The 24,752-nt window shown below is 57.7% G+C and overlaps 2 protein-coding genes across 4 annotated transcripts; both read right to left on the bottom strand.

Annotated features, from left to right (window-relative positions):
• Positions 1 to 1,757: 1,757 nt before the first annotated feature.
• Positions 1,758 to 10,760, bottom strand: Iba57 (iron-sulfur cluster assembly factor IBA57). Of its 2 annotated transcripts, none has more exons than XM_046448440.1 (3): positions 10,388 to 10,760; positions 3,047 to 3,387; positions 1,758 to 2,895 (listed from the first exon to the last, which is right to left on the bottom strand). In XM_046448440.1, exons 1-3 carry the CDS (start codon positions 10,726 to 10,728, stop codon positions 2,504 to 2,506), a joined length of 1,074 nt encoding a protein of 357 aa, XP_046304396.1. In that variant the 5' UTR covers positions 10,729 to 10,760; the 3' UTR covers positions 1,758 to 2,503. The 2 variants fall into 2 exon arrangements, with proteins under 2 accessions (XP_046304396.1, XP_046304397.2); XM_046448441.2 differs by lacking the exon at positions 10,388 to 10,760 and adding an exon at positions 10,145 to 10,280.
• Positions 10,761 to 15,567: 4,807 nt separating this feature from the next.
• On the bottom strand, positions 15,568 to 24,716 carry Gjc2 (gap junction protein gamma 2). Of its 2 annotated transcripts, none has more exons than XM_058580627.1 (2): positions 23,751 to 24,716; positions 15,568 to 18,758 (listed from the first exon to the last, which is right to left on the bottom strand). In XM_058580627.1, exon 2 carries the CDS (start codon positions 18,737 to 18,739, stop codon positions 17,432 to 17,434), a length of 1,308 nt encoding a protein of 435 aa, XP_058436610.1. In that variant the 5' UTR covers positions 18,740 to 18,758; positions 23,751 to 24,716; the 3' UTR covers positions 15,568 to 17,431. The 2 variants fall into 2 exon arrangements, with proteins under 2 accessions (XP_058436610.1, XP_046304387.1); XM_046448431.2 differs by having other exon boundaries at positions 15,569 to 18,758; positions 23,834 to 24,716.
• Between the last annotated feature and the right edge of the window lie 36 nt (positions 24,717 to 24,752).

The following is a 24,752-nucleotide window of genomic DNA, read 5'->3' on the forward strand; positions in this document are numbered from 1 at the left end:
CCAGGGCTCTGCATGGAGCTGGGCTGGCTTGTCAACAGGGAAAGAGTGTTTATCGCAAGCACATCCTTTTCTGAATGCTGGGACAAAACACAGCAAACGCCCATTTCTTCAATGCAGCCCAATATTCTGAGATCTCAGCCCTGGAAGGCTCTGAGGACACCAGGGATGAACGGGCAGGAGGGGAGCACCTGTGACCACAGCACATCTGCCTCCTGGCCTCCTCCCCACCAGGAAGCCATCCAGGCCCCTGCCAGGACAGCACAGCCCCTGGGCAGCAAGGAGCCCCGGTGGTTCAAGCTCACTACATGAAGTCCTGTTCCAGGGGTGCAGACGTGGCTCAGCTTGGCGCTGGGCTCAGTCACATGCCTGGCTGCAAGGCTGCAACCCAAGAGGAACCTGGCCTAGAATCTGCTCAGAGGTTTTAACGTCAGTGTAAATGCAGCCTGCAGGGCTGGAAGGCAGGGACAAAAGGTCAGTCCTTTGCGGGGCCTGAGGCTCCAACAAGCAGAAGTTTCCAGAGAACAGAGTCCTCATCACAGGTAAGGATGGCAGTGGCCTCTGCCCTCTACCAAAATGACCCCCTTCATGCCCCAGTGCTCAACAAAACTGAAATGCATGTTTCTTCAGACAGAAAAGAGGGAGGACTTGGCTATTTTTATGGTCTTGGCCCTGGGTTCCCCTTGAGGCCTTGTGTGCACATGCTAGGGCCTGGACAGCCTTTGTGTGTCCATGAGGAGTCCATTCCATTACCGTCAGGCTGGTAGCCTGGGCACTTGAAAACATGCCTGGGCATTCGGCAGTTAGCAGCCACAAGCAGCACTGTGGCAGGGTCAGGCTGCCTGTGTCCTTGCCCGAGGAGTCCACCTGTGCTCGCCAGCTGGCAGAGCCCTCATCACCGACTTACCAGTCCGCTGCTGCTGATGACAGCCAGGCCTTCTCCTCCTCTCCCTGTTAGGGTAGGACATGAGGTGTCCCCAAAGCTCATGAAACAATACAGGAATGCCCAAAGGTGAAATGGTTAGACTGAGATGATCATCTGCCAGGCTCATCATCTGAACTGATTCCTGCTCTGGGGGTGGTGACCACGGGCGGGGGCTCTGGCTGGAGGAGGTGGTTCACCAGGGCCTGCCTTGGGGTTGATATTTTTGCCCCTGGTGCCTCCTGTTCTCTCTGCTTCCTGGCTGCTGGGAGCTAAGCAGCTTTCCTCCACCTCGTCCTTCCATCCTTCCATCATGATGTCCCGCCTCTCCTTGGGCCCAGAGCAAGGAATCAGCCGACTGTGAACTGAGACCTCTGAGACCATGAGCACAGTAAGCTCCCTCCTCTAAGTTCTCCTGAGAGGGGTTCTGGTCACAGTGACACAAGTCAACTAACACATGCCCGGCCTCCTCCTGAGCCCCTGTACTCAGGCCAGAGTTCACTGAGTCCCAGTCCCCACCCGAGGCGACAGGTTCTAGAGGGCCCTCCACTCACCCAGGCCCACCCCTGGGACTTCCCCAGTCTTTGCAGTGCAGCAGCGCCCGCGACTCCGTGAATTACAGGTTACTTATCTGCTTTTCAGGCGGTGCTGGGGATCTGACCCAGGTCTGCACATGCTGAGCAGGGGTTCCTCCACTGAGCTACACTACAAGCCAGATTCAGTTCACCTGCTGTGTCTGCTTATTCTTCAGGGAGAGCTGTTTCCTGTGTCCAGTCCACCAGACCCCCAAAACAAAGAACAGCCTCCTCCCACCCAGAATGAGACAAGACTCCCAAGGCACTGCTTCAGGTCACACTTTAATAGTCCCTCCAAGGGCTACCCCAGTGGCCAGTCCACTCGGCAACAGAGGGAAGAAGACAGTGGTTCAAACAGGCCATCACTCACCAGCAAGTCGCTCACTGACTGAAAGCACACATATATGTCCCCAAACCTGCAAACAGGTAAGGCGGGAGAAAGCAGCAGCAGCTGGGCCCTGCCCCTCCTGGGGCTTCCGGAGGAGGGGCTGGATTCCCAGTGTGGAGTGAGCAGGGCTCACCTGGCCACCCAAAACCAGAGCTACCTGGCACACACAGGTGCCCGCCTCCTCCAGTGACCCATTCTGGAGGCACACAGGACACATCCCCCCCCAATGGGGGACAATGCCAGGGAGCTGCCAGGACTGACAAAGGCTCACGCTCTTGTGCTCACAGACCGTGTGTGAGCTCATCCGGGGCCTGGCCCAGGCAAGAACTCAGCACCGCGCACGGGTGGACGCGGGCTCTCCATCCTGTCCCCAGCATTGAACTCCCCACAGTCAGTTCATGAGTCTGGGACCCTCCACAGGATGCACCCACCTGAAGCCCGGGGCAACCATGCACACTCAGGAACCTCCCCAGGTAGGTGTGCTCAAGTGGCCACCACAGGGAGCACCCACGTTCACCCTGCTCATACCCAAGAGGGCACAGCAGACAGACTGAATACCAGGAACAGAGGCCCCAAGGCGCCCCGTAACTCTAAGGCTTGCAGAGTGGAGGGTGTCTAGGACTACTTGGTGGCCACAGGCCACCATCCTGGCACGGATGCAGTTACTGCCACCTGATCACTTTCAGAGATCCTGATGTGGAGAGGACCCTTGATTGTCTCCAAACGCAGCAGGGCCAGCCCCACATTCCCCTGGCCAGCCCTGAATTTGCCTGCTGCCTGTCCCGATGCAGTCAGTACTGCAGTGCCGGGGCCCACACCGCCTGCAGGGAGGAGGCCAGTCAGCCGCACAGGAAGGAGCCGCTTGCGGATGACACCCATGTGGTGGGTGCGGGTGGTCAGCTCCTGGCCGATGTAGCAGCCCTTGGTGAAGCTCACGCCATTCATAAAGGCCAGGTTGGACTCCAGAGGCAAAGCCACCCCTGGGGGCAGGTCACGGACCCCCTCAGGGATGCCTGTGGGGATCAGAAACCAGAGATGGGCCTACCAGCAGCCTTGCCCTCCCACGGCCCACCACCTGTGCCAACCACCCCCAGCCCCTGCCCTGCCCTCCAGGAGCCCCCAGCTGTCCTACCCTGCTACCCCACAGCCCTGCCCCACTCATACCTTGCTGGTATCGGTGCGTATGATAATCCTGGAGGTCTCCAAGCTGGGCCCGGGGCAGCAGGGCTGGACCCTCCTCCTGGGTAAGGAGCCGCCACCCCATGCATGCAGTCCGGGGATCGCGGGTGAGGATAGCAGTGGCCTCTGCCCTCTCCTGCAGCGGTGCAGTCTGGTCAGCCTGGGGAGAGTTGGGCAGCACCGCCCACACTCGGAGCTCTGGGCGCGGCTCCATTGTAACTTTCCGCCGTATCTTGTACAATGCAAGGTGCTTCTGCAGTGCGCCCAGCACAGAGCTGTCACACTCCAAGAAGAAGCTTGATGCCTCCTCTGCATACCCGGGGAGCCTGCCAGGAGAGAGGCAGGAGGCTCGAGGGCAGGCAGAAGCACCCGCCCCCAGCCAGCTCACCAAGCACATAGTGAGGAGTAGTGGGCAGAGAATGGTGCCCCAGGCCACGATGGGCTGGGCCTCCAGGGCACAGAGCACCCAGCAGACAAGGATGCCCTGCACACCAACATGCTAAGAGCCATGGCCACAGCCACAAAGGACTGCCCCTCCAGACACATGTCCTCACAGCACACAAGTGACCTGCAGAGACCAATGTGCAGAAAGTCGTGATCCTGGCTGGGTAGGGCTGCAGCCTGCAGTCCAAAGAGGGCCTTGGTCTCAACACCCAGGAAGTGACAAGAGAACCCTGCACACGGCCACCATGGACCATATAGCTCCACAAGAGCACACAGACGCAGTGAGGACCAGCAGGCCAACAGTTGTGACCTGGCCACCCAGGGCTGCACCTGCATAGCACAGCCCACGTAGGTACACAGGGGCACTGCGGGAGTAGGTACAGGGAGCCTGGCACCTGTTCTCCCAGGGCTGCTCCTGCACAACAGTAGGTGGGAACTGAGAGTCACGCTTCGGTTGGGCCAGACCCATCACAGGCTGCAGAGTGACAACACCCACGGAAAGGCATTGTGCTGAGCAGCTGCTGAGCCAGGATGGGAAAGATGAGACTCGGCCAACTGCCCTGCAGAGAGGCAAGGGGGTGAGCCTCATGGAAGGGACACAGAGGTATCCTGGCTCCAGGAGGTAGAAGGCCGTGGACAGCCAGGACCTGCCTTCTGCAGTCCCAGGAAGACACTGAAGAGCCCAAGAGTCCTGAGGTGGGTCCTGAGGTGGAGGGAGTGAGAGCCAGTGGGGCTCAGCCAGGTGCAGTGTTCTGAGAGGCCACACCCTGCCCATACTCATGCCCATTACCCCAAAGTAAGTCCCAGAAACACGCTAACTTTCACACTGCCCACTGCAAGGGATTTGAACCGCACCACTCAAATGACCCTGGCCAGACAGAAATCAAGGCCACTTAAAGACAGGGACTCATAAAGACTTGCTGGTAGGGAACGGAGACATCCAGGATTCAGCCTGGGTTGCGGAGGTGGACTGAGCCTGAATCCACAGCCCCATGGAAGCCGAGACTCCAGGAGGGGCACAGGAGAGAAGAGCCATAATAAGCAGGTGCCCCAGCCCCTCCCAGGCCAGAGGGCACTAAGTTCTCTCCAGAGAAAGAGCTGTGGGCAGGAATACACTCCACGGCACCATCTCTGGCCTCATCCCACAGTCCAGACACTGCCTGGGCACCGCTTGTCACCTGGCAACAGGCAGGTACTGAACCCTGGCACAGTGAGTCAAAGCAAATACCTCCCAAACAACATCACAGAATTCAAGGGGTCATCCATGGGAGATGGAAAAGCACACTGTTCACAGGTGTGGATTTAGAATGCCAGTGTGTGACAAGGTTGGCACCACTGGTCACTAGTGAAACTCACGTTGGATACACCTCAAGATTTATGTTACACCACCAAAATGGCCAAAGCAGAGAGAGATGGCAACCTGCATGCCCACAAGGATGTGGAGGAGACGAATGGTCACTCGGCACCTCTGGTCAGAAAGCAAACAGCTGGCAGTTTCTTATGAGACCAAACATGCAGCTGAAGTGGGACAGGAGAAGTAAAAGGCAAGGGACAGGAAGAGAAAGGAACCCTGTGGGGTGCCTCCCCCCTCTCCAGGCTGGGTTTCCTCCCCGCTGGCCACCGCCAGACCCCTGATAAATTGGGTACGCCTTGAAGTCACTGCAGGTTCATCCACAGTCTTGACCACCGTGAATCCACTCATTAAGGAAACTGCCCTGGGCACTTGTGATCCACCCGTGCAAGGTACCGACACGTGTGCTTTTAAAACAGATACAACAAAGGGAAATACCATGTTTTAAGAAACCTATGATGGGGGACTGAGGTTGTGGCTCAGCGGCAGAGTGCTCGCCTAGTATGGGTGAGGCCCTGGGTTCGATCCTCAACACCACATAAAACTAAATAAACAAAATAAAGGTATTGTGTCTAACCAAAAAATAAATATTAAAAAAAAAAGAAACCTACTATGGGGCTGGGGCTGTGGCTCAGCGGTTGAGTGTGGCCTAGTATGCGCAAGGCCCTGGGTTCAATCCTCAGCACCACATAAAAAAAAATAAATAGAAATTATCAAGAATTTTAAAAAAAGAAAAAAGAAAAAGAAGCCTATGATGTAGGGTACACTCCAGATGTCATCTACTGACCAGAGAGAGGAGATAGCCTCCACCTAAAGAGCCTGAGAATGGCCATATCACCATGAACAGTCTTGTGATCCCAGGGTGACACCAATCCCACATGCCTTCCCAGGCCCCTTCCTCACAAAAGCTCCTCTAAAACAGCTAGAGACCCCAAGAGGCACCTCTCACTGTTCAGATGGCCTGAATTCTGCTCTGAGAATGTGTACCTTCACCTTACTCTCTAATGAAGTTCTCCCTCTTCGCTGAAATCTGACCTGTCCTCTGCCTCTGGGGAGACCTCCAAACCCCCTCACGAGTGACACCACCACACACAGCTCAGCATCTGCCTCCAGGGTACCTTTCCTGCAGAAATGACAACTGCACACTGAGAACCCAAGAGTTCACAGCAGCCAGCTAACTACTAATTGCCAGAAAGTGAAGGGCAAAGGCCCACGAAACTATAGCCACCTGGCTACAGCAGGCAAGGAGAAGGGACAGTGACCAAGTGGGGAGGCCTGAGAGCCAACCCCAAGGTACTGCAACTGCACATATCCCCCCAGGATGCTCCTGAAATGACAGAGAGATGGGGGGCTGGGGCAGGTGCCCGTCCAGAGCAGGAGAGGCCGCCTAGGCATGGAATGTTCTGGATCTGGATCATGGTTGAGCGAATCTACATGGGCGTAAACCCTCAGAGCTGCGATCCTTGACAGATAAGACATCTGGAAAAGCCCAAGGTTGGCTGCCCTCTGCTTCCTGCTTGTGGTCCTAGGCCACAGTTGGGAAACTGGGACCTCTCGCACACAGTGCTTTTGCAGTTCTCTGGGAACCTATAATTATTCCAAACAAAAAACTAAAAAGGAAAGGAGCGGCCTCTAGGTGGGGGATTCACGCTGAGGGAGAAGGCAGCACAAGGGTACTTTCCGTCATGACCCTTTTCACATTATTATGGATTTTACCCAAATGCATGTTTTCATTTTAAAAATCTACAGTAAAGCCAGCAGAAAAACTAAGTGAAACCCGGGAAACAGCCGTCAGAAGTGGGTATAGAGCCCAGCAAGAAAGGAAGAGCAAGGGCGAGCTGAGGGAAAGTGCAAGGCGGGAGAGTGGCACCAGCAGAGGGAGATGGAGGGCCACAGGTAAGGCCAGTATGGCAAGGTGACCACCTGGCCCACCTCACAGGGCCGGGCATCCTGGCTGCTGGCTGCCAACTGCCCGAGGAGGGACAGGCCGGCTGCCACCTGTGGATGAAGGGTCCAGGTGAGCAGGGGAGACTTTGAGCCCTGCAGGGCAAGAACAGGAGCTGCAGAGGCTGGGGAGGGCCACAGCCGCAGGGCAGGGAGGGGCGAGGGTACAGGAATGGGTCACGGGCTCCACAGACAACCAGTGTGTCCTGAGCTCCAAGGCAGGTCCCTGGTTCCCAATGGGCTGCAGACACTGGCTTAGCTGCTCTACTTGGCTCAGATGCCCACCCAGGCTGAGTTAACCCCTCCACCTGGTATTTGCTGGGCACCCCCAGCCTCACTACTTCTCACGGGGCCTAGGTTCTGGGGGCAGGGCACTTACACCCAGGTGTGCCTGTGAATGAGAACAACATAAGTTCCTTTGTACAGCCAAGGCTGGGTTGTGGCCCCAAGTCCTCCCTGCAGCACTGGGACCAGAAGGAGGTCTAGCTCCCTCTGGATTGACGGGGACTGATGGTAGCAGTAGCCTTGAGGTACGGGTGAGCAGGATTGGGGCATCTCTCTCGATCTCAGCACTGTGGCACTCTCTGTCAGGACACTGGACATGCCCACTCAGCTCTGAGGACTACCACCACAGACAGACACTGCCCGGTGTCTCCAGGGGGCAGAACCACAGATGAAATACAGGACATCTGAGTTACATCTGAACTGAAGATCAGCAGGGCGTGAGTCTTAGCACTGTCGTCCCTCAGTATCCAAAGGGTCCTTATATCAAATGGTGCAGACTTTGCACAGAACTCACACACACCTCCCACCTTCAGGTCACCTCGGGTGGTCTGGAATACCTGACACAGCGCACACCCATGTGATGGCTGACACTATGCACCACTGAGGGAATGGAGAAGAGTGGAGTCTGCACACGTTCAACACAGGCCAGGTTACCTTTTCAAACTTTCCACTGAGGTTGGTCAAAACCACATAGCAGAGCCCAGGGAAATGAAAGACCTAGTATGTGAGTATACCCCAAATGCTGCACCCGTGCTCTCCTGAGTCCTGCAGCCCTGCCAGCGTGCAAAGCCCAGGCAGAGGAGGTGGGCTCTGGGCAGGTCTGGCCCAACAGGAGGGCTGCCCCCATGAAGCAGCACCCAGGCATGTACATGCCTCCACTTCTACATGGCCACAGGTGCATCCTGCAGAGGGAGGGCACTGCCACCAGGGCAGAGAAGCCAACCCCCCAAGCCCTACATAGAGGTCTCCTCCTGATCCCATAGAGCCCCGTCTGGAATACCAACTGCCCCTACAAAGGCTGGTGCAGGCCCAGCCTCCACCCCACCTTGCAAGGGAGAGCCTCAAACCACAGGATCCTGAGCAAGGACAAAGGCTCGGGAGTCCTGGGGACTGGGGTGCAGGACACACAGGTGGACAGGGACCAGGTCCTAGACATCCTAATGACGGGCAAGCTGCATGCCCCAGGGGAAACCTATGCAAGGGTCAGGTCCAAGGGTTTGCAATCATTCTTCTCCAAACAAGTCTCTCCTGTTTCTTGGTGCTGGTCTTATGGTGACCAGAGCCCAGATACAGTGGAGACCAGAGACTCAGGCAAAGCTTGTGTCCATGTGGGTCATGGAACCCTGGCCACTTGGGAGGGAGGAGAGAGCCAAGACAAGCCCAAGTTGCGGCTCATCATGTGTACCCACAGGGCAAGGGGACATCTCGATGGAAGACAAACAGGCATGGGATGCCTTCTGACTCCTCTGGGTTCCTTCTGAGAGCAACACTGCCCTAGGACTGAGACTGCACAGGAGTCCCACAGAGTTCAGCACACACTGAGGCCACAGTCCAGTCCTGCCCTCCCAGCCTCCAAGAGAAAGACAGGTCAAAACCACTGACAAAAAAGGCACCAGAGAAAGCTTCAAAATACTGGAGTCTCATCTGGGAGTGGAAGCATGATGCGCCCCTCCCCTGACTCAGGCAAAGGCAAGGCCCTACTGAAGTGGATGGCACAGGGCATCCATCCTCTGGAGGAGGGCAGTATGTTTCTGGGAATGGGCTGGTTTGTTTTTCTATTCCTGTTAATAAGTATAGTTGCGACTTCTCATATGACCATTAAGTATGAAGGAAAAAACATGACTTTCCAATTGATGCAACTACTTCTAAAGAATAAATCTGTTTGCTCTAAATGCAATGATTCAGCTGTGGAACATGAATTGCTAATGTTTAATGAGAAACCCCCTGTAGGAAAAATAGTCAAGGAAATGTTTGAGAAATTAAATTAAAATCTAGAGAAGAAGAATTAATGTTAAGAAGACAAATTAGTGCTTGGTACTGGGCAACTTGTTCTTGTTCCTGTGCACAATGGTTTGTGCTCTTACTCTTTGTTTGATTAAAATTAGTAGCCTCTCTTTTCAAGTTAACCACTTGCTATAACCGCGGCGCCGGTTCTAGTCAGTAAGTCAAGAAAGAATAGTCAAGGTATAGGCCAATAGTCTGGGACATTTCTAACTATTACTAAAAGCTAACTAAGCAGAAATAGCTCAAAGCAAACGTGAACTGAAAATAAAAATGCTTGCTTATGCATAAGCCAAGATACATTCTTCTTATCTAATTGTAGCTACATAAAATTTTGTTTCTTTGAATAATGATTCCTGTTTTGTAACCACAAAGTACTGTGAGCCTGCCAAAATGAAAAGTATATATGATTAACTTCACAAGTAAAGATTGGGATTCAGCACCTTCACTTTTGTGTATGTGTTGTTTCTTCACCCCCTTAAGCCAACTCCTCACAATCCATTCGTCTCCTGAGACCCGCTGTTGGAGCTGGACTCCAACAGAAACAAAAGACAATGAAGAACTGATATCCAAGGCAGAGACCTTAAAACTCAGCAATCAGCTAACGAAGGCGAAACCCACAGGCATACCACTAGGGAAAGAGGCCTTCTGAAAGGCTGCATCCTGCGTGCCTCCAACTCTGGTCATTCAGAAAAGGCAGAACTACAGCGAGATGCCGAGGAAGGAGAAGCAGAGGCTGAGCACAGAGGTGGCACGCATCGTTCACCCCCACAGAGAGGTCCATCTGTTCGCCCCACAGAGGGTCCAGAAACAAGAACCAGCCCTTGGGCTGGGGATGTGGCTCAAGCGGTAGCGCGCTCGCCTGGCATGCGTGCGGCCCGGGGTTCGATCCTCAGCACCACATACAAACAAAGATGTTGTGTCCGCCAAATACTAAAAAATAAATATTAAAAAATTCTCTCTCTCTCTACCTCTATCTCTCTCACTCTCTCTTTAAAAAAAAAAAAAAAAAAAAAAAAAAAAAGAACCAGCCCTAGTGCACACGGGCCTGGGGTCACCTGTCTCTCCATTCACGCCAGCAGGTGCTCCCTATGATGCAGATGCAGACAGGGGGTTGTCCAGCCCACCCTCCGCTGGGTGCTCTCGCCTGGGAGACCAGCGCACACTCCCCAGCCCTGAGCATCCCCTCCAGACAGTCCAGTCCATCCTTCCCCCGCTTAGCGCCCCGCCTCTCCCTCGGAGGCCCACCCCTTACGCATCCCCCGCCCCTCCCCAAGTTTACTACCCACGCCCGTGCTCACCCGTACAGGATGACGTCATAAAGCGTGCGCCCCTGAACGTTTAGGAAGTGGGCGTAGGCCGCGCGCACAGGAGGCGTGGCCGCGTGGTCCGGGGAACCCGGAAGCGGCAGCTCATTGGTCAGTAGCCCCAGCAGGAAGGGCGCCGCGTCCGGGCCGCGCACGCGCAGCAGGGAGCGCTCGTCTAACAGGAAACACGCCCAAGCCGCCCTATCCGTATGGTCCCTGCCAAAACGGCCAGAGCTATGAGCCAGTCGGCGCCTCGGGACCGCGTGCAGCCTCCAGCGCCAAGCTGGGCCGCCGCGTCCCGGAGCCGCGCCCCGGAGAAGCGTCGCGACCGCCATCTTGGGCACTAGTGAGGCGGCGGGAGGGCAGGCGCTACAGCGGCCTCTGGCGGCAGCCGCCGGTAGAAAGGGACAGGCGTGTGCGCGGGAGGGGTGTGTCAGGGTGGGGACAGGGGTGTGGCCCCGCCGGCCGAGATAAGGGCGGGGCGTGCGCGAGGGGCGGGGCTGCGTGGGTGGGAAGAACTGCGGTGCCGGCGGGGCGTGTGGGGCGGGGCCTGCGCCTGTCCGTCAGCGCTCTGGCATCGCCCCCGAGTATTGCCAGGCTGGCTCCCCGTCTCCGTGTGGGGAGGTTCGTTTCATTGTGGGTCAGAACATAACGCCTAAAATTGGCCTTCTTAACCACTTTTTTAATTGTGGTAACAATGCTTGTCCTGGTAACGGTGTGGGCGTTCAGTTCAGCATGTTCCGCTGCTCTGTAGTCACGCCCATCCCCAGCACTTCTTTCCAGACGGAAGCTCGGTTCCCCCGTGTTCCTCCGTTGGAGTGGGAGGGCTCCAGGGGCTTCCTGGGGTGCAGTCATGCTGTGGCTGCCCTTCGTGTCTGCCTAGTTCTACGTGGCACAGTGGGCTCCGGGTTCATCCCCCCACACACAGGGCTTACTCTGTTGCTCAGGCCCATCTTGCACCTCTGGGCTCTAGCGTCCCACCCAGTATCTATGGGTGTCCACCACAGCTGGCAGAATGTTCTTCTTTTGGAAGATGAGTCGTATTCAGCTATATGAGTAGATCGCACTTGGTTCACCTGTTTATCCTTCAGTGGGCCCTTAGCTTGCTTTCAGCTTCTGGCCCCTGTGAACATGGGTGGACAGACAGCTATCTCTTTGAGAACCCACTTTGGATTCTTGGGGGTATGTTCCCAGAGGTGGGATTATTGGGCCATATGATGATGCTAAGTTTTTTGAGAAACTGCCAACCTGTTTCCTAGAGAGCCCTCGTCTGTTTTGGCTACCATTATAAAGTGCTGCAGCCAGGGTGTGGGGTCTGTCAAACAGTAGTTTTTTGTCTGGACGTTCTTGAGGCCAAATCTCCAGATGTGCCACAGGTCTAGTTTCTGGTGAGGCCGTCTGTCTTCTCCGTGTCCTCGAATGGTCATTACTCTATGTATGTGTGTCCTAATCTTTTCTTATGAGGACACCAATCCTGTAGGATTAAGGTCCCGGCAGTGACCACATTTAACCTAACCATGTCCTTTAGGGCCTCATTTCGAAGTCACACTGAGGTCAAGGACTGCGGTGGCCTGAATGCCTATTCAGCTGCTACAGCTCAAGAGTAACTTCCTGCAGGCTAGAAGTCCAAGGTCTAGGCAGGGCAGGTTACAGTGAGGGCTGCTGCCTGGAGGGGCAGGGACCTCCTGGGGTCCTTTTATAAGGACTCAACCCATCAGGAGGCTCCCCTCATGACCTCATCATGTCCCAGAGGTCCTACCTCCTGACACCATGGCCTGGGAGAGGATTTCAACCTAGGTGTGGAGAGGTGAGAATGTTCAGTATCCTGTGTTGATACACTCCCAGCTCACGGACACCAAAGGAGTGACAAAAGGAACAGTCATGTGGCTGTCCCCTCTGTTCCTGATGGCCCACTTCTTACTGCCTCTTCCTTCTCCACAGTCTCTCACATTTTGCTCTTTTGTTTGCTGGGCCCTGGGGATGTTGGCTGAAGGCATAGGACTCACCATCTCCATGTGTCTCCCAAGGACAACGACAAGTGCCTATACCTCTAGCCTCTGAGCAGCGACATTGTGGCATGACAGACACCACCTGCCTCTCAGCTACCATCATGCCCCCACTGGTCTCCTTCTAGCCAGTGTCACACATGGTTTGGCTGTGATGGTCATGTCTCTCGCCTCATGGGCCCTCCCCAGGACCACCCATGGCTGAACTTGGGACGTCATGGCAGGAATCACCTGCTGAGGAGCCACAGCCACCCCAGGGCACTTCTTGGGGAAGGGTAAGGGGGCCAGTTGTGGCTCAGTGCAGGGCACCTGTGCATCAGATTGCCCTGGGACCTGCATGCCATCTCCTTTTTCCACAGCTGTCCACTCTGGCCCAGCATGTCAGAGCTCCTTTGAAGGTTTTGTGTTTATGGTCCTGAGCTCCAGGCAGGAGGGATGTTTTGTGCAGCTACTCGCAGTACCTGTTCAGATGACAGCAAGGGAGCCTGTATGGAGGGGCCGTGGTGAAGGCAGAGGAGAGCTGGAGCTCCACGGAGGTGGGTTGGTTGGTAGCTGGAAAAACAATCAGGAGAAGATGCAGGTGAGGGCTCCGACTGGACCCAGTGGCAGGATTCTGCTGTGGGCAGGCCAGTGACTAAACATCCCTGGGGATGAGAAACCATCAGATGGTGAGGGTGGGGCTTCTAGCTAAAAGTGGAGTTTTCCCCCCAGGACTGGGAACTGAAACCCAAGAGCATTCTACCACTGAGCTACATCCATAGCCCTTTTTATTTTGAGACAGAATCTCATTAAGTTGCCCAGGCTAACCTTGAACTTGAGATTCTCCTGCCTCAGACTCCCAAGTAGCTGGGATTACGGCTGTGTGCCGTGAATGCCTATTCTTTACAGGTATGTGCCACCATGTCCAGCTAAAGCTAAGTTTTATGAGGTTCTGACTGCAGTTTGGCCAAACAGAGCATCTTTACCGGAACTCGCTGCTGTACCCCAGGTTCCAGGCAGCCCTGGCACATACTGGCACTCAGTTAATACTGGAGGAATTAGCAAGTTACCTGCCAAGGCATCTCTACAGAAGACACTTGAGCTTGTGACTCTGGCTGTGATCAGGCCTCAGTCTCTGGACTTTGCCTTCGAGGCCCCTCTGTCTAGCCCAAATCCTATGGGGCTGTGGATCCCTCCCATTTGGGCCTGACCACTGTTGAGGCAGAACCTGGACTGGCAGAGGCCCAGGCAGAAACCCCAAAAGTTCCCCCACCCTGGGGGCCCTTGGGCCACAGGCTTCCTGATTGACAGCAGCCAGGCTAGAATGCACTGCCTGCCCACCGCCCCCTCCTCTTCCCTGGGCTGGAGGGTGACCTGGCACCTCCCTGCCAGCCTCAGTGAGGAGAACGGAAGCCAGGCAGGACAGCACTGGCAGGGGGCAGCACCCAGGGCTGCGGTCACATTCCGCAGCCCTCACGTCAGCCCATCTCTGGCTTCCCACCCATGCAGGGCTAGCAGGAAGGGCACACAGGCAGCTTATCTGGCCTCTCAGAGCTGGTCTGGCCTGCAGCGCCCTCCAGGCCCACCCTGACTGCCAGCCAAGACCCACTGGGCTGTTGAGATACAGGCAATCAGAGAAAATAAGATGGACTTCGCCTTTGGGTGGCCAGGTGTGTGTGGGAGGGAGGCTCCAGGAGACAGGGACTCATCCTGTGGGGCTGGCTTCAGTAGGGGTGTAAGAGCTGGGAAATGGCCGACCTGTGTCCCAGCCCAATTTCCCCAGGTAGCTATGGTTTCCCGTTTTCCTCTTTCTTGGCTTCCTCCCACCCAGGGGAAGGAGGAAGGAGCTGCCCCATTCTGCCTCTGAACCTGGCCCTGTCCAGCCCTGCCCTCTGCGCATTCCAACCTGATCCTGCTCCAGGGCCTGGCCCGTGTCCCAACAACCCCTGGGCAGTGTCCAGGCTTGGCCTGGTGCCCTTGTGGTCATCCCATGCAGTCAGGGAAACTGAGGCATGGGGAGTTTTGTCTTCAGTAGCTCAGTGTCTTGCCTTGTGGTACTGGGGAATCAAACCTGGACCTCATGCATGCTGGACAGATGTTCTGCCACCAAGCTATCCCCCACAGCCTTATTTTACTTTTGAGACAGGGTCTGTCCCAGCTGGCCTTGAACTTGCCATCCTCCTATCTCTGCCTCCAGAGGGGCTAGGATGACAGGTGTACCACAGGCGTGGCACCTAGTGACTGTCAGGCAGCAGGTCTATGTGGGTGGGTTTCTTCCCCAGAATGAGGAGGCCAGTAATCTCTGGGCTTCCTCTTGCACCGTTTGAGGCAGCCCTCCTACTAGGGCTCAGGCTCAGGCTGGAGGTCACCGCTCTTCCCAGGTGTGGAGGACATGGCCTTGGAGGTGGGACCTGCAGATCCACAGGAGCCAAGGACAGTGGGGGTGCTCCGGATGGGAAGATGGGGCAACAAGACCTAGTGATCCCCATGAAATGCTCACCAAACTGATGGGCTCAGTGGCCCCTAAGCCCCCAGGTCTCTGGGAGGAGAAGTTATCCCTTGGGGCCCCTTTGTCCACCTCCATGCCATGTGGCTTCCAGCTGGACATACGCCATTGTACTTGGGCAGCGTCTGAAGTCCTAGCCCTGGGACCTTAGAACGAGGCTGTGTTTGAGGTGGGCCTCCTAGGAGGGTGTTAAGGTATGGTGAGGTCACTGGGGTGGGTCCTCATCCTACAGGACCCAGGGCTACTGCGAGATGGTGGAGAGGAAAGGGTGGGGAGGGAGGTGGAGGCAAGCCCAGGCGGAGGCTGGGGAAGCCTGCCCTGCCTGCACTGTGCCTGGGACCTGGGGATGGAAGAGAAGCAGGTGGTGGCAGCCCAGCAGGCTGAAGCTCCCTTTGCAGCTTCCCTGTCACCTGGGTCCCTCTGAACTGGCTCCAGCAAAGGGGTGTGTACGGGCTGGAGATCTCCAGAGGAGCAAAACCAGCCCGAGATCTGGAGACGTCATCTGCTTGGGCTGTGTGACAGTTCCCTCACACGCCCTCGGCTGGGCCACAGGGTGCCCAAGTGCCTGGCCAAACATCACTCTGTAGTTGATGACAGTTATTATATATATCATAAAGAACCAGAGAGCAGGATTCAAAGGCTCAGCACACAAAGACGTTTTATACATTGTAGACATCTAACCCATAACGTGCAATTATTATACGTCAATTAAAAACAAAATTTCAAAAACCATTATTGTGAGTGTCTGGAGAAGTGTTTCCCCACAAGATTAGCCTTTGGGTAGAGGAAAGCCAATGGTGGGCCTCATCCAATCAGGTGAAGACTTGAACAGCACTGGTTAAGTTGAGAGAGGGTGAGAGCCATGCCCAATCCCAGGCTTGGCACCATAGTTCCAGCACAGAGACCTTCCTTCGCTAGCAGCAGCTCCTCCAGCAGCACAGCTCCAGATCTGGATGGCCTCTAATGTGGAACTTTCATTAGGAGATGCTGGCAGGTAGCCCCGCTGAAGGAGACACCTGCTCTGGATGGTGTTTTCCTACCCTCTTAGAGACCACATCCAGAATCACCATCCATGACTTCGTGGGGCAGTGCTTAGTTTGGAATGAGGATTCACCTGGGGACACAGGTCCCCTAGAGCCAGGGTTCATCTGGTGCTGAGCCTAAAGTCAGGGCTCCTGGAGGTGAAGGTCAGCTGGGGCTCAATCAACTAGGCCCAAGAAAGGAAAGGGACTTAGCATGCACTTGGCGCCTGGCCAGAGTCAGCCTGCCATTAGACTTGGGACTCAGCCAGGGTTTGAACCAGGGACTCCAGAGAGGGGTTTTCAGCCCAGGAAGGTGGGGAGGCAGCTATGTCACCTGGGGTCTGCACCAAGATGGCCCCCTACTGGGAGTGGCAAACTCTGGCCAGCATTCCAACATCTCCAGCGCCTGAGATGGACTGCCCTGTCCATGAGTGGCAGAACAACCTTGTGCATGACTGTCCTTTGTTTCCTAACAAGTGTGGCCTCCACTTCCTGGCCCCAGCACACTCCCTGGCACCCAGTGGCACCATCTTGTGTCTGATAATGACCTTCAGGAGCTCCATCTCAGGCCTTGCTCCCTGCTTGTCCCTGGGGAGAGGTCTCCCAGCCAGGCTGGTGCTGAGCTAGGTGCCCCCTGTGGCTGGTAGTGGACACTTGGGCACACAAGTGCCTGCTTACATGTATGCAGTCACATACATAGCCACAGTGCATGCAGTTACCAGTGTGCATATTAACACAAACTCACTCGTGCTCAGATGTACACAAGTGCACACACCCTGTTGTAAACAAAAGTTAGTTTTATTTTGCTCCCTTAGTTCCAAAGCTGGCTCTGAATTAGGAAGGCAGGCAGAGAGGTCATGGGCAGGCTTCCCAAGACCCCTTCCTCTAGCATAACCCAGCCACAGGTCCCCAACCACTGCTTTGTCAGTCTAGGCAGCAAACCTTAGCTGATACTTTTTGCCATAGAGGCTCAGAGAAGGGGTGGTCCTGTCCATCAAAGGTCCTCTGCAGAGTGTCACCCCAGGAGAACCAGGAACTGGTGCAGGTTGGGGCTGAGCCCAGGACCCTCTGCCTGTCCTGGGATTGCTGGAACCAGGGCTCCAGGCTGAAGGTGTGGCAAAGGAACCACATATTGTGGCAGCGAGTGGAAACTGCAGTCCCCAAAATGTCTGTTCCAGGGACTCAGGTGGTCAGTGGGTTGCTGCAAGGGAGCTCAGAGGGAAGGAATGGGAGGCAGGCAGTGGTCATCTCTGAGGACCCAACAGCTCAGCAGGGGCACGGCCAGTCATTCTGGGGCCCCTGCTTTGCCCACCCTTGGGGGCACACAGGCTTCCTCCTCCCCGTCTTTCAGCCTCAGAGGTGCCCAGACCCTGCCTCCTGTTGGCCTTCAGCCCCTTCTCCTCCCTACAACGTCCCTCCCCAGGCAGGAGAAGCAGCCAGAGCTGCCTTGGGTGCCGCTGTCTTAACAGAATTGAGATCAACCTTCCTCCAGAGCCCCCCACATCAGCAATCCCCGCCAGTATCCTCAGATCCACACAGTGGCCTTTCCGTCCCTGCTGCCGCTACTGCCCTTCTCGGAGCCAGCCCTGGGTTTGGCGCCTGGCCGCTCATGGGCCCCAGGCCGGCCCTGCTCTCCGGCGGTGCCCCCAGACGTGGCGCTGCCGGTTCCAGAAGCCGGTGCGCTGGCTCTGGGTGGCCCCCGGTTGGCCGCGGAGAGCCCAGGGCAGGGCGGGCTATCCCGGTCTCCGCCTGCTGCCGCCCCGTCACGCAGCGCCTGCAAGGCCAGATTAGCCAAATTCTGGTCATGCGCGCGTGCACGCTCAGCAGCACGCACCACCAGGCTGTAGTCGGGCGGGCAGGCCAGGCTGGTGGCTGGGGCCGGGAAGGCACAAGGTGGTGGGCGCGGCCCGGGACCAGGCACCTGCGCTGGTGGACCCCGGCGGCCACGTACGGCGTCCTGCGCGCTACCCAGGCCCAGGTGAGCCATCTCGCAGAGGTTGAGCAACAAACACAGGCAGCTGACCACGTACATGACCAGCAGGAAGACAGTCTTCTCAGTGGGCCGCGACACGAAGCAATCCACCACGTGTGGGCAGGGCTGGCGGCTGCAGGCGAAGAAGGGCCGCACCTCGAAGCCATACAGTAGGTACTGGCCCACCAAGAAAGCTACCTCAAAGGCAGCCCTGACCACCAGTTGGGCCACGTACACGCGCATCAGTCCCTCGCGCTGGATGCGTCGCCGTCCATCGTGTTGCCCGGCTGGACCCGGGCCCCCAGCCGCCTTGCCGTCTACCCCAGCCCCCTTGGTTGCCACCTCATCTGCGCGCTCCTCCTCCGTGTCCTCTCCCGGCCCCTCGGGCAGTCCTGGCTCTTCCTCTTCTTCCTCCTCCAGCCCAAGCATGGGTTCTGCCTCGCCCAGGTCAGTGGGCTCCGGCCATCCAGGCGGTGGCAGGTGCGCCCTGAGAGAGCGCCGGGGACCTGGGCGGCGGCGGAGCGCGCGCCTCCGCTCCTGCTCTGAGGCACGGGCCAGGCGGTGGACTGCGTAGCCCAGGTACATGACGGAGGGCGTTGAGATGACCACGATCTGAAAGACCCAGAAGCGCACATGCGACAGGGGTGCGAAGGCGTCGTAGCAGACGTTGTCACAGCCCGGCTGCCGCGTGTTGCAAGTAAACTTAGACTGCTCATCGGAATAGATAGACTCGCCGCCCACAGCAGTCAACACGATGCGGAAGACTACCAGCACGGTGAGCCACACCTTGCCCACGAAGGTGGAGTGGTTGTGGATCTCCTCCAGCAGCCGCGTCAGGAAGCTCCAGCTCATGTTGGTCATGGGCGCGGGCGGGCAGGACCTGTGGGCGTGGGCAGCAGTCAATGACAGCCAGATGGGGGCATCTGGAAACCTGGCACTCAGGGTTCAGTCGAGGGGCCTTGCAGTCGCTCAGCTTACGTATAGCTGGTGACCCAAGCTCACCATCTTGCCTTCCCTGGATGGGAAAGGCATCCCCACCCAGGCCTAAGACCCTGTCCGTGGGACTTAGGGAGAACCTTCCTTGGCAGAGCCACATCTCTTGCTGAGCACCTGCCCATCCCTCTCTCCCCAGAACTTCTCAGGGGAGCTCTGTGGTCAGATCCTGCTGCACCACCTTGCCCCACTCCCTCCTGCTCCCACAGAGTTATGCCCCAGTATCTGAGGGTCTCTTCCAGGACCCAGTCCCCCAAGCCCCCACTACTTCTCCAACTTCCCAGCCTCTGCAGCCCCCAGCCCTAGTAGCCCCATCAACCCCCACAGCCCTGAGTCCCAGCAGCCCTGCCCTTCTCCCTCCATACCCTGCACAGCAGCTCTAGAGATCCTCTGCCTCGATAAAGGACCCCATCCTCTCCAAGCCCCTGCTGGTTCTGCTGCACCTAGCCTGCCAGCTGCCTCTCCCAGCACAGGACCACTGGGGCTCCCCGTGCAGCCCTAGCTCCTTCCCTCTAGACTGTTCCCAGCTAGGGGAACCAAGGAAGCCAGCATCTATCCAGGTGGGACAATGTCTGGTGAAGCTGAAAACACAATGATGCACAGCCACCTTGGGCAGTGACAGAGACAGCCACATCTATGTGCTCAGAGGGGCTCTGGGGCCTGGTGAGACCCTCATATTTACCCTACCAGGAGTCACTGAAGGGCAGCAGGGGTGGCCTGTTGGGTGGGAATTCCAGGCCACAGGAGGGAGAGATGAAGCAGCTGAGACCCCACCAGGCAGTGACGCCATGGCCTGGCCATACAGAGGGGAGTCTGGCCAGGCAGAGTTTGCTTATGGACCTGGTGGGGATGTGAGGAGAAAGCCATGGAGGATAAGGACCACGGACAGGGAGGCCATTTTGGAGGGGAGACTGGCATCTGGGTCTGGAATTGAGGGTGCCTGTCAGTGTCTGGGCAGTTGGGGAGGCAGCTGGACCCACGAGAGTTACCAGGTGACTCCTGATAGGGTAAACATGAGGGTCTCACCAGGCCCCTGCGCCAGGCAAACTGCCCCCTACCTCTGGCCTGAGTCCTGCTGTCCCTTCTGCTGGCCAGAGCCAACTGCTGCCAGGCCACAGCTGCCTCACCGCTCACAGAGGCACAGTGCATAGTACTGCACACACAGGTGCTCCTACACACCAACATGCCTGTGCACTTGCACACACATGCACCTGCCCTTCCCCATCCCCTCTCCACGCGTCATCTGTCTGCGTAGCGGGTGAATGCTCTGTGGATAATGATGGCAGCCAGACCCATGGAGCTCCTATCCAGCCTGCCAGAGAGGTGGACAGCTTCACAGAGGAAGTTCACAGACAAAATGCAGAAAACCATGGGTTTGTGCACACACTTGTCTTTGCTGTCACCTGAAAGGGCCAGGATGCAAAAACGCCTGAGGATCTGGGGACGCGCCTGGCCCCAGGCTGTTGTCTCTAACTCCAAGCCCCTGAAAGGAAAGAAGCGCTGATGCCAGAGCCAGGGCAGGGACACAGGGTGGCTTTGGAGAGGAGGAGCCTAAACACGAGGCGGGTGCACAGGAGCAAGACACACAGCGGGGCCTGTCGGAGGGAAACCAAGTCAGCTGAAAGCGCTCCTGGTGGCTAAGGCTGCTTGGACTTAGACTGGGCTTAGACCCCTGAGGGCTTCAGTGATGGGTGGAGCCAAGATGAGGAGAGCAGACAGATCTTGCCAGGAGATGCACCTGCCACCAGACCCACCTCCCACCACTGCGGCAGGAAGGACCCTGCCTCCCAGGGTGGCAGGACAGAGGAGTCCCACCGTCGCAGTGATCACTGCTGTCTCTGCCATGACCCAGGCCAGTGCCATGGCCGAGCACTGTATGGGTACCATTTGTGAGATGGGCTCTTCCTCCCCAAACTCACAGCCCCGCAAAGCAGAGAGCTGGAGTCCTCCCCACGGGCCGTACTACAGAATGCCTGGGCGAATTTGTCCAGCATCCCAGGGCAGGGGAACTTCGTGACCTTCACGGAACTTGCATGAACTTCCCAGCTTTCCTGGGAGTCCGCATGTGTTTAAAGTAAAGGACGCACCACAGAGGGGCCAGCCAGTGCAGGGCCTTGGAGCAGGGGAACCCTCCCCCAACACTAGGCCTACAGTGGGATCTGGGAGGGGGTCCACTGGAGGGCCTGGCTCCTCCAAGGGGCTCCCTGGTGTCAGGCCCAAGGCAGGCAGTGAAGAGCATGGTGGTGCGAGGGAGGAGTGACCCCAGCTGGCCCTGTAGCAGTCAGTCAGAGGCCAGGGAAGAGCAGGAGGTGCAGGCTCTGGAGTTTGGAGGAAGGATGTGGGTTCAGGGCAGGAGCAGGGACTCACAGAAGGCTCACAGAGATGACAAGGGTCTAACAGTGGGGTTGGGAGCGCAAATCAGGGCTCACAGGAGTGTGGGGGCCGGGGCTCACTACAGGGCTTGCCTGTGCCCAGCAGCCCTGGGTGTTCCCTAGCCCTGGGCACTCTGAGGCCATCAGGTGGGAGGCTCCCAGTGATAGGGGAGGCATGGAGCTGGTGGAGGGGGTACAGGCAGTGGGGGCTGCCTCTGCGGGGGTCTCTTCCAGGGCAAGTAGGAAAGGCTGCCTGTCAGCAATCTCCAATGTCAGGGCCTGGTCAGCACGCCCAGTCCTGGCACAGTGGGAGACCAGTAGCCCCAGACCTACCAGCAGTAGGATGGGCTCCCCCCCCCCCCCCCCGCCGAGTCCTGATCACTGGCTCTGAGCTAGGTCCTGGGAAACACCCTCAGGCATCCTCATGCGTCCATCCCTCTCAGAGTGGGGTGGCTAGGACCGGGCTTCCCCTGCTCTGGTGGCTGCTGGAGGGGCAGCCTCAAGTGCTCAGCTCTCCAAGCAGGGGCTGGGTGGGGGACTGTCCCTTGTCCACACATCAGCACCCCTCATGCCTGAGGCCCCAGTCCTGATTGTCCCCTCCCAGGGTCCTCAGAGGTGGCTGTAACACTCACCCACAGCAGCCTCGGCGCCCACCCTACAGGCTGGGCCCTGGCACACCCACCTGAGCTTCGACCATGCATCTCCTGGCGTGCTGGCCCAGAGGGGATGCGCACCCTTAACCACCAGGACCCAACCCTCAGGCCATGGTGACCTTGGCAGCCCATGGCAGTGAGCCTGCTGCCCCTGTGTGCACGGGCAGGCCACCTTTGGCCTTTCTCTCCTGCCTCCTCGTCCCAGCCTGCTTCCCACGTCTCCAGCCTCCCCTCTCGACCACACAGGTGTGCCGAGGGGTGTGCAGCCCGTGTTTAGGTTCACACCCACTTGAACACTCGTGCAACCACGGGCTCTCAATTCCACACCAGCCAGCACCTCCCTGGGGAAGCCCCCCAGGCCTGGGGGGCAATCCAGCATGTCAGTGGACACTTGAGCTTCTTGGGAGGTGGCCTAGAAATTCAGCCAGACCCCAGCTGCCTGGAGATGCAGGCGTGGGCTGAGGTAACTGCTGCCATCTTGTGGGCCTACTGGCCTGGGACCTGGCACTCCAGGCTGGGGACCCCTCACCCTGGGTACCCTGTAGTGATCATGTGTGCTTCCCCCACCTGCTCTCCTGAGTGGGACAGCTTGCAGCCTGTACCCGAGGGGCCCCACCTGCCGCCATTCCCCACCTGCAGTCGAGCCCCCCCCTGGGTGCTCAGGGAGGCACAGAGCCCCGTGGACCAGGACCCAGGAGGGGAGGGGCCACCCCTTCCTCAGAGATGGAGACCAGGTGGGATGAGGGAAAATCACTGCCCTGCCATTGAGATAGCTGCTGCTGCAGTACAACCTGGAACTGAGTGGCCGGTCCTCCAGAAGTGGGGCTGCTAGCCTGAGTGTGGGTGGGGAAGACAGAGGGATGGGGGTGACAGCCTCCTCCAGAGTCACCAGGGAGACCTCCCACAACTACTGCAGGAAGGACCCCATTTCACAGGGTGGCAGGACAGAGAAGTTGCACCTTGGCAGTGATCACTTCTAACCATCTCTGCCATGACCCAGGGAGGGTGCTGTGCTGCCCACTCTCACAGGGGTCCACATGCACCCCCTGCACCTTGTCCCTGGACCCACATCCCTCATGCCCTCCCACAGCAGATGCCTGGGCTCATGAGGACCTCCTGTGCAGAAGCTTTGGTGGCCCTAGCGCAACGGTCAGCAGGGCTGTTCTGGACAAGTCCTTCTTCCCCCAGGCCTTAGTACTCCTCCTTGGGACCCTAACATCAACCACCCATCCTTGCCCTAACGCCTTCTTAACAGGCCTGCTCCAGCCACCTCCAGAACCCCACCCACCCTACTCAGCACAAGGTTTGCTATCCTTGCATGACCTGCTCCTTGGCCATATGTCTGTTCTGCTCCCCGCTGAGGCCCTGGGCCCAGCAGGTGAGAGGGGCTTGCTCAAAGGACAGCCAGCCTGCCTGGGGTCCTGAGTGATTAGAGGCTGAGTGCCTCCTGGCAGTGGGGCAGGCCCTCTGGGTGGGACCCCCTGCCTCTGGCTTTCTCAGTCAAGCCAAATAGTGCCCAGGCCCAGCCTCTGAACACACTGCAACTGGCTGGGGGCTCATCAGCTGCAGCCAAGGGGCCCCAGCTGCTGGGGGAGATGCCAAATGCACGCCTTGCTCACCAGGCAGGCCCTGTGCAGCCTGAGGCCCCATCTCCCCCACCCATTGCCCAGAAGCCCCTAAGTGGCCCCTGCTCACAGCTGGGCAAAGATGAACAGACACCCAGAGGGGCCCCTCAGTGCACAATCCAAGCAGTTGCATGCTCCCCAGGATGAGTCCTTCTGTAACCCCCCTACCTCCCCACAGGTCCTGAGGCTAAGCCAGGAGTGGGGTGCAGCAGGGGTGAAGTCACCCTACCTCAGCTGGCTGAGGGGTTCACCGCTAGTTCCTGCTCTGGATGAGTCTGGGGAGGTGGGTGGGGTTCCCAGGCAGAGCCCTACCTTCTCCAGGCTGGGAAATACAAGTCTCAGTGAGCCCTTCCACCTGCCGGACGATGCTGGTCCTTCCCAAGGGTGTGTGGCTGGGCCAGGGCCACCTCTCGCCACCAAGCACAATGGGGGGTGAAGGGGGGGGCCTTCAAGGGCTCCATTGTTCTCCCTGCAGGCCTCAGGATCTGAATCCCTGATTGTCCCTGGGGGCAGGGTAGCTGGGAGCTGGAAAGGCCTGCCTAGGCCCACAGCAGTCCCCGACACTGCACCTAAGGTCCAGGCCTGGCTCTGGCCTGCCTTCCTTGAAACACATCTGGCCTTCTGGACAGGGCCCAAGATGCCTGGTCTCCCTAGCTATTTCCGCCTGGGCTTCCTGCCTGCTTCCCTCTTCCAAATCCTCATCCACCCACGTCTGGGTCTTGCCCTGAGTGGCTTCACCTGGACATTCATAGGCAGGGCTGGGGCTGACCCCCTGCAAATGTGGTGCCCCTCTGCTGGGGCTATTTTCCTGGGCCAACCACACAAGAAGAGGCCCAGCACAGCCAGGGTTCCTGAGGCACACCACTGGGGCCCAGGACAAGATGGACAGCTACCTCTGAGGAGGCATCTCCCTTGGGAGCCCCCAAATCATCCTGGCCTCCAGACCTCAGGGATCTGGAACCTCTATGGAGGCTCTGGGCATCTGCTCCTACACCAGCCCCTAGGACCCTGATCCCACAGCCTCAGCTCCCTGTTCCCTACCTGGATTGTCTCTCTGATGCCCCTAGCTGACCCAGGAGCAACTGGGAGAACAGGCAGCAGTGGACTCCCAGAGCTGGGCCTGAGCTCCCCAAGGGGACATGCTCAGGAACAGCCCTGGCTGACATTTCCATGACTGGTGGACACTGGGTCAGGTAATGGAGTAGGTGGCAGCAGACACTGTCCTTAGGGC

The sequence above is a fragment of the Marmota monax genome, unplaced genomic scaffold (assembly GCF_021218885.2).
Source record: "Marmota monax isolate L192 unplaced genomic scaffold, Marmota_monax_Labrador192_F-V1.1 WCK01_AAM20220418_F8-fsc00327, whole genome shotgun sequence".
In the NCBI taxonomy this organism is placed as follows: Eukaryota; Metazoa; Chordata; class Mammalia; order Rodentia; family Sciuridae; genus Marmota; species Marmota monax.